This window comes from Bison bison, unplaced genomic scaffold, assembly GCF_000754665.1.
Source record: "Bison bison bison isolate TAMUID 2011002044 unplaced genomic scaffold, Bison_UMD1.0 scf7180017862979, whole genome shotgun sequence".
NCBI lineage: Eukaryota > Metazoa > Chordata > Mammalia > Artiodactyla > Bovidae > Bison > Bison bison.
Genome location: NW_011493551.1, coordinates 157343 through 165846, shown reverse-complemented (window position 1 = coordinate 165846; position 8504 = coordinate 157343). Strand labels below are relative to the sequence as shown.

General features: G+C 40.4%; 1 protein-coding gene across 1 annotated transcript in view; it reads left to right on the top strand.

Moving 5' to 3' along the window:
• LOC104983580 (cytochrome P450 2C21-like) overlaps positions 1–8272 on the top strand; it is a 31024-nt gene extending 22752 nt beyond the window's left edge. Inside the window, exons 4-6 of the mRNA XM_010833106.1 lie at positions 2970–3130; positions 3868–3934; positions 7995–8272. Of these exons, the coding sequence (XP_010831408.1) occupies positions 2970–3130; positions 3868–3934; positions 7995–8272 (506 nt within the window). The remainder of the gene's footprint in view (positions 1–2969; positions 3131–3867; positions 3935–7994) is intronic.
• The last annotated feature ends 232 nt before the right edge of the window (positions 8273–8504 follow it).

Genomic DNA, 8504 nt, shown 5'->3' with positions numbered 1-8504 from the left:
GATATAATGGTCATCTTAGTTAAATTCACCCATTCCAGTCCATTTGAGTTCGCTGATTCCTAGAATGTCGACATTCACTCTTGCCATGTCTTACTAGACCACTTCCAATTTGCCTTGATTCATGGACCTGACATTCCAGGTTCCTATGCAATATTGCTCTTTATGGAAAAGGATACCGGCTTGAAATTTTTACGGTGGTTAGAGGGTGGAGTTCCAATGTATACACCAGGGTTTGTGTGGTTTAAACTTACTGCTTGTGTCAAAGAAGCAATCACATCAATTATTCCAGGTGTGAGCAGAAGAAGAAAAAGTAAGGCTTAAAAGTTGTCAGGAGTCAAAAAACAAAAAGTGGTGTAATATTCTTTATTTTATATTGTTAACCTGCTTATAGTTCAATTCAGTTCAGTTGCTCAGTCATATCCGACTCTTTGCAACACCATGGACTGCAGCACATCAGGCTTCCCTGTCCTTCACCAACTCCCAGAGCTTGCTCAAACTCATGTCCATCGAGTTGGTGATGCCATCAAACCATCTCATCCTCTGTTGTCCCCTTCTTCTCCTGCCTTCAATCTTTCCCATGATCAGGGTCTTTTCAAACAACTCAGCTCTTCCCATCAGGTGACCAAAGTAATGAAGTTTCAGCTTCATAATAGGTCCTTCCAATGAATACTCAGGACTGATTTCCTTTAGGATGGACTGGTTGGATCTCCTTGCTGTCCAAGGGACTCTCAAGAGTCTTCTACATCACAGTTCAAAAGCATCAGTTCTTCAGCACTCAGCTTTCTTTATAGTCCAACTCTCACATCCATACATGACTACTGGAAAAACCATAGCTTTGACTAGATGGACCTCTGTTGGCAAAGTTATGTCTCTGCTTTTTAATATGTTCTCTAGGTTGGTCATACTTTTCTTCCAAGGAGCAAGTGTCTTTTAATTTCATGGCTGCAGTCACCATCTGCATTGATTTTAGAGCCCAAGAAAATAAAGTTTGTTACTGTTTCCATTGTTTCCCTATCTATTTGCCATGAAGACCAAATTTGGATTTGAAGCCCAAATCATGGGACCAGATGCCATGATCTTAATTTTCTGAATGTTGAGTTTTAAGCCAACATTTTTACTCTCTTCTTTCACTTTCATCAAGAGGCTCTTTAGATCTTCTTCACTTTCTGCCATAAGGATGGTGTCATCTGTATATCTGAGGTTTTTAATATTTCTCCTGGTGATCTTGATTCCAGCTTGAGCTTCATCCAGCCTGGCGTTTTGCATGATATAATCTGCACATAAATTAAATAAGCAGGGTGACAATATACAGCCTTGATGTACTCTTTTTCCAATTTGGAACCAGTCTGTATTCTATGTGTAGTTCTAACTGTTGCTTCTTGACCTGCCTACAGATTTCTCAGGAGGCAGGTCAGGTGGGGTCTGGTATTCCCATCTCTTTCAGAATTTTCCACAGTTTTTTTGTGATCCACACAGTAAAAGGCTTTGGTGTAGTCAATAAAGCAGAAGTTAATATTTTCCCGGAACTCTCTTACTTTTTCTGTGATCCAATGGATGTTGGCAATTTGACCTCTGGTTGCTCTGCCTTTTCTAAAACCAGCTTGAACATCTGGAAGTTTGTGGTTCACATGCTGTTGAAGACTGTCTTGGAGAATTTTGAGCATTACTTTGCAGCGTGTTAGATAAGTGTAACTGTGTGGTAGTTTGAACATTCTTTGGCATTGCCTTTCTTTGGGATTGGAATGAAAACTGACTTTTTCCTGTCCTGTGGCCACTGTTGAGTTTTCCAAACTTGCTGGCATATTGAGTATAGCACTTTCACAGCATCATCTTTTAGGATTTGAAATTGCTCAACTGAAATTCCATCACTTCCACTAGCTTTCTTTGTAGTGATGTTTCTTAAGACCCACTTGACTTCACATCCAGGATGTCTGGCTCTAGGTGGGTGACTACACCATCGTGGTTATCTGGGTTTTTAAGATCCTTTTGTATAGTTCTTCTGTGTATTCTTGCCACCTCTTCTTTATATCTTCTGCTTTTGTTAGGTCTGTACCATTTCTGTCCTTTATTGTGACCATCTTTGCATGAAATTTTCCCTTTTTATCTCTAATTTTCCTGAAGAGATCTCTAGTCTTCAATCCCTCTCATTATTTTCTTCTGAGAGAAACACACACTCAACCTTTTGCAATGCATTTTGCAAAATATGATTTCAATTCTCCCCAGTCTCCTTACCTTCTTGTTATATTGGTCAATTTCTTCTGAGTATTTTGAAGAAAGTCAATAGCAAGAGCTAAATTTTATAGTTTTAAAAACATTTCAAAATGATCTCCTCCTTGTGTATTACCTTGTGGCTTTAATTGGAGAATGATATAAATGGGAGAATAATTGGGAGAAATTTAATAAATAAATTACACTGGATTAGATAATTTTGCTTAGGGAAATGCAAATTTATTTTGTTGTTGTTGTTGTTCATTCACTGAGTCATGTCCGACTCTTTGCAACCCCGTGGACTATGGCATGCCAGGCTTCCCTGTCCTTCACTATCTCCCAGAGTTTGCTCAAACTGATGTCAGCCCCATCTTATCTTGCCCTCAGTCTTTCCCAACATCACAGTCTTTTCCAATGAGTCAGCTCTTCAGATCAGATGACCAAAGTAATGGAGCTTCAGCTTTAGCACCAATGAATATTCAGGACTGATTTCCTTCAGGATTGACTGGTTTGATCTTGCTCTCCAAGGGACTTTCAAGAGTCTTCTCCAGCACCACAGTTCGAAAACATCAATTCTTCAGCACTCAGCCTTCTTTATGGTCCAACTCTCTAGGCATGTTGAATTTATAGTGATGATGGCAGGTCTAGGTTCTTCTTATAATAAAAAAAATCTTAGAAATCAACCTTTCTCCATTATTTTAAAAAGTAAACTTAAGATTTATTTGAAAATTATACCCCAACTTTTATATATTGTTTTTTAGGATCTCCATGTGATCCTACTTTCCTTCTGAGCTATGCTCCCTGCAATGTGATCTGCTCCATTGTATTCCGGAATCGTTTTGAATACAGTGATGAAAATTTTCTGACCTTGGCAAAGTATTTTGATGAAAACGCAAAAATTTTAAGCACCCCCTGGATTGAGGTAAGGTCAACGTTCTCTTTAAATAAGAAATAATTTTCTATCTAAATTGATTACCACTTCTCTTTGTGCTATTGTTTGTTACCACTTAGTGAGTTATCAAAGCAATTGAAAGTGTTGAAATGAATTTTTAAACAAAATATAACAATAGTAATAAAAAATAGTGCAACAATTATAGCAAGGTATTTTTTTTTGAGAAATCTTTTCTCCTCTGATTTTTATGTGTATATATAGGATGGTATATGCATTGTATTTTTTATGTTAGTAAACTGTCAGAAAAAATTAATTACCTATGTTGTCGGACACAACCGAGCGACTTCACTTTCATGCATTGGAGAAGGAAATGGCAACCCACTCCAGTGTTCTTGCCTGGAGAATCCTAGGGATGGGGGAGCCTGGTGGGCTGCCGTCTATGGGGTCACACAGAGTTGGACACGACTGAAGTGACTTAGCAGTACTATAACTAACAACTAAAATTCCATGGATCATAGTGTTCTGATGTTTTACTTGGGAAGGACTCTAGAGAACAAATAGTCTATGTAACAGAAAGCTCACCTGAAAATACTGAGCGTACTTTCAAAGTAACCTAACCAAAAGAAGAATGAGTTAGATATAAAAACTAGATTTCTTGATTCTCTATCCAGTTTGATACAAGATAGCAGCTGAATAAATTTCTTCAGTACCTACTGAGGATATTAAGTCATGAAGATACTGTTTATAAAGGTTTCTGTAAACTCTAGGACTGTGATGGCCTAATGAATAAGGGCAATGAGTACATTTCTGAAGATGTAAAATGCCTAAATAAAAGTAAGTTAGGTAATATAGGCATTTCCTTAATCTTTCTGGTATAGTTTCTTCATTTAAAAAATGGTATGATGTGAACAGACTTAAAAGGAGTTATTGACAGTAATACAATAATACTAGGAGACATTCAATAAAGGACAGAAATGGTATGGAACTGACAGAAGCAGAAGATATTAAGAAGAGGTGGCAAAAATACACAGAAGAACTGTATAAAAAAGATCTCCATGACCCAGTTAGTTATGATGGTATAATCACTCACCTAGAACCAGACATCCTGCGATGTGAAGTCAAGTTGGCCTTAGAAAGCATCACTACAAACAAAGGTAGTGGAGGTGATGGAATTCCAGTTGGGCTATTTCAAATCCTGAAAGATCATGCTGTGAAAGTGCTGCACTCAATATGCCAGCAAATTTAGAAAACCCAGCAGTGGCCACAGGACTGGAAAAGGTCAGTTTTCATTTCAATCCCAAATAAAGGCAATACCAAAGAATGCTCAAACTACTGCACATTTGCACTTATCTCACACACTAGTAAAGTTGCTCAAGTTCTCCCAGCCAGGCTTCAGCAATCGTGAACCGCAAACTTCCAGATGTTCAAGCTGGTTTTAGAAAAGGCAGAGGAACCAGGGATCAAATTGCCAACATCTGCTGGATCATCGAAAAAGCAAGAGGGTTCCAGAAAAACATCTATTTCTTTATTGTCTATGCTAAAGCCTTTGACTGTGTGGATCACAACAAACTGTGGAAAATTCTTCAAGAGATGGGAATACCAGACCACCTGACCTGCCTCTTGAGAAACCTGTATGCAGGTCAGGAAGCAACAGTTAGAACTAGACATGGAACAACAGACTGGTTCCAAATAGGGAAAGGAGTATGTCAAGGCTGTATGTTGTCACCCTGCTTATTTAACTTATATGAAGAGTACATCATGAGAAACGCTGGGCTGGAGGAGGCACAAGCTGTAATCAAGATTGCCGTGAGAAATATAAATAACCTCATATATGCAGATGACACCACCCTTATGGCAGAAAGTGAAGAAGAACTAAAAAGCCTCTTGATGAAAGTGAAGGAGGAGAGTGAAAACGTTGACTTAAACCTCAACATTCCGAAAACTAAGATCATGGCATCTGGTCCCATCACTTCATGGGAAATAGATGGGGAAACAGTGGAAACAGTGTCATACTTTATTTTTCTGGGCTCGAAAGTCACTGCAGATGGTGACTGCAGCCGTGAAATTAAAAGACGCTTACTTCTTGGAAGGAAAGTTATGACCAACCTAGATAGCGTATTAAAAAGCAGAAACATTACTTTGCCAACAATGGTCCATCTAGTCAAGGCTATGGTTTTTCCAGTAGTCATGTATGGATGTGAGACTTGGAGTATCAAGAAAGCTGAGCACCGAAGAATTGATGCTTTTGAACTGTGGTGTTGGAGAAGACTCTTGAGAGTCCCTTGGACTGCAAGGAGATCCAACCAGTCCATCCTAAAGGAGATCAGGCCTGAGTGTTCATTGGTAGGAGTGATGTTGAAGCTGAAACTCCAATACTTTGGCCACCAGATATGAAGAGTGGACGTATTTGAAAAGACCCTGATGCTGGGAATGAGGGCAGGAGGAGAAGGGGATGACAGAGGATGAGATGGTTGGATGGCATGACCGACTCAAAGGACATGAGTTTGGGTAGGCTCCGGGAATTGGTGTTGGACAGGGAGGCCTGGGGTGCTGCAGTTCATGGGGTGGCAAAGAGTCGGACAAGACAGTGACTGAACTGAACTGAAGAGACATTAACACATCAGTTACATAATGGACTGAACAGTTCAGTTCAGTCACTCAGTCGTGTCTGAGCCTTTGTGACCCCATGGACAGAACAGCCAAACTAAATAAGGAAACACTGGCCTTAAGCAACACATTAGATAAGATGGACTTGATAGATTTATATACAACATTCCATCCAATTGCCGCAGAATACACCTTGTTTTCAAGTACACATGAGACATTTTCCAAGATATATCATATGATTTTACAAAACAAGTGTCAGTAAATTCAAGAAATTGAAATGATATTGAACATCTTTTTGACCACAATGGTATGAAACTACGAACCAGTTACAAGAAAAAAACTGGAAAAAACACAAACATATGGGAGCTTAATAAGATGCTGCTAGCAACAATAGGTCAAAGAGGAAATCAAAATACCTTGAGAGAAATGAAAATGGAAACACAACATTCCAAAATCGATATGACTCACAAAAGCAGTTCTAAGAGGGAAGTTTGTAGTGAAACAGGTCTACCTTAGGAAACCAGATAAATGCGAAGTAAACAATCTAACATTACACATAAAACTAGAAAAAGAGTGGGCACTCTCTGTCCCCCTTCTGATGTCTATGTCAGAAGCTTTCTCTGTCCCTTTTCTTTCTTTAATAAAAGTGCTACACAAAAGCTCTTGAGTGATCAAGAATGGTCCCTGGTCCTGAAGCTAAATCTTCTTCAGATATCATCAATCTGACATCATTTACCATAAGCTATTATCTTGGGGGCTCATCCAGGATTTTCAGGACAAGGTAAGAACACTCAAGAGCTCTAGCCTCACTGCTTTCTCAGTATACACATTTTCTGCTTTACTTTACTAATGCTATGGTGTGCGTGTGTGAATGAATGACACGTTCTGTGCAAAGCAAGTGATGAGCCCTGCTCTGTGATTTCGAGGTGCCCTGTAATGACTTAAGGGAGCTCCAAAAAGGGGAGCCTTGTTGGGGGTTTATACCGACCTGCCATTCAAGAGGCACTCAACGTTCCTGTGAGGGGAGCAGCCAGAAATGGGCAAAGGGTGTGGAGTGAGCTTTCCTTTCTCAGTCAGTTTTTTTCTGGTCTCTTTGACCATTCTGTAACTGCCTGGGGAATTAGAACTACTAACCTGATCTGTCAGATCATAGACTTTCAAGGGCATTGTGATTCATGCCATTACTATGTACTTTTACTTAAACCCCAAGTATGGAAGCGCCTAGCTTTGCTAGGAGGCAAAAGTTACAAGAGCTTCTTTGGGAGCAAGCCAGAGCTCTAACTCCAGGAATGTCTCTCAGGCTAGAAGTCACTCACTTGACTGCCTGCCTCAGGGCCCAGAGTCCTAAAAGTGAGTCTTTGTCATGGCTGTGCCTCCTATCTATGTGGATAAAGCACTGCTGGTGACTATGAGGTTTTTGAGGACATCAGTTGGGAATTGCAGGATCTGTTCAGATTGGAAGTGCAATGGGCTTCTTTCTTTGGTAGTGCTAGCTATTAGCAGACCAGAGAAAGCTCTCCAATGGCTTCTGTCTCAATTCCCTAGATATTCCTTTTATGGAATCTGTGGAAAGGAACTGGAAGGATTGGAACTAGAATCTTGAGGATAAAAATCACTTTTTTCCTCCCTGGCCAGCCCTCTACCACTTTTGCTATCACATATACTGGCGTGGTGACACTTAGAAGGGACATCTTGGTTGTTGCTCATCTCTTTATGTCTCACTGCTTCTACTGCTATCAGGACTGTACTCAGGAATGTACATGGGCACACGTAAGATGGATGCTTCCTCTAGTAGTCCTAGCTTGGGAAACATTCTGGGAAACTACTCTGGCAAATCCAACAAAGGTCTTGGTGGTAAGGAACTAGAAATCAATCTGGGATGTCATCAGGTCTACCGCTGGTGCATCTCCATGCCATCTTGGTGGTAGAACTGGGAGGAATGAGTAAAATGCCTGCATCAGTAAGGAACAGACTAAGTCTGACCAGGGAAGGAAAGCTTCAGTGGACAGTCTGTTTGCACACCCATCTAGAGGAGGGAGGGACGCCTCTGGTGGAAAGAAGCCATGGCCTTGGATGCTGCTTTTTTCTTTGTTAGAGATGGGAGCTAACAGTTCCAGAACAACTCCTTTAAAATGTAGTTAAAAAACTTGGGACAAGTTTGATCCCCAGAGTTTAAAAAATACACGCCTAATCTTCTGTGATACTGAATGGCCACAGTATCCTTTGGAGAATGGGGAAAACTGGCAGTTTAAAGGGACTCTCAATTATGATACTGCTTTACAACTAGACCAGTTCTGTAGAAAACAAAGGAAATGGGTAGAAGTGATATATGTGTTGCTCTTTATCTCTCTGCGAGACATGCCAGACTTACGTCCTAAGGGTGCAGATTTGAGTGTGAAGCCTTCAGCTGTCTCCTGTTTTCTTACTTTGCTCCTGTATCTGGGGCTCCCAACTGAACAGGCTGAGAATCAGGGTACCCTTCCAGGAGGGGCTGCCTCAGTCTCAGTAGAAATTCCAACAGTCCCAATTGTGGTTGAGACCCTAGAGGATCCAAAAAGTACATAGAAGGCTTTATGGGACTAACTTTACTTTATGACTTTACTTGGAGAGATGTAATGTATGTCTTGGGACAGGAGTTGGCTCCTGATTCAAAAACTTGAATTTTGGGGGAAGCCACTACTTTTGGAGATGAATGGCTTGAAGGCAAGGGGCAAGAGGGAACATGAAATAGCCCTCCTTCCTACTGGGAGCCAAGCAGTTCTGATAACAGAGCCTCTTTGCTGGATGTATTCTTAAA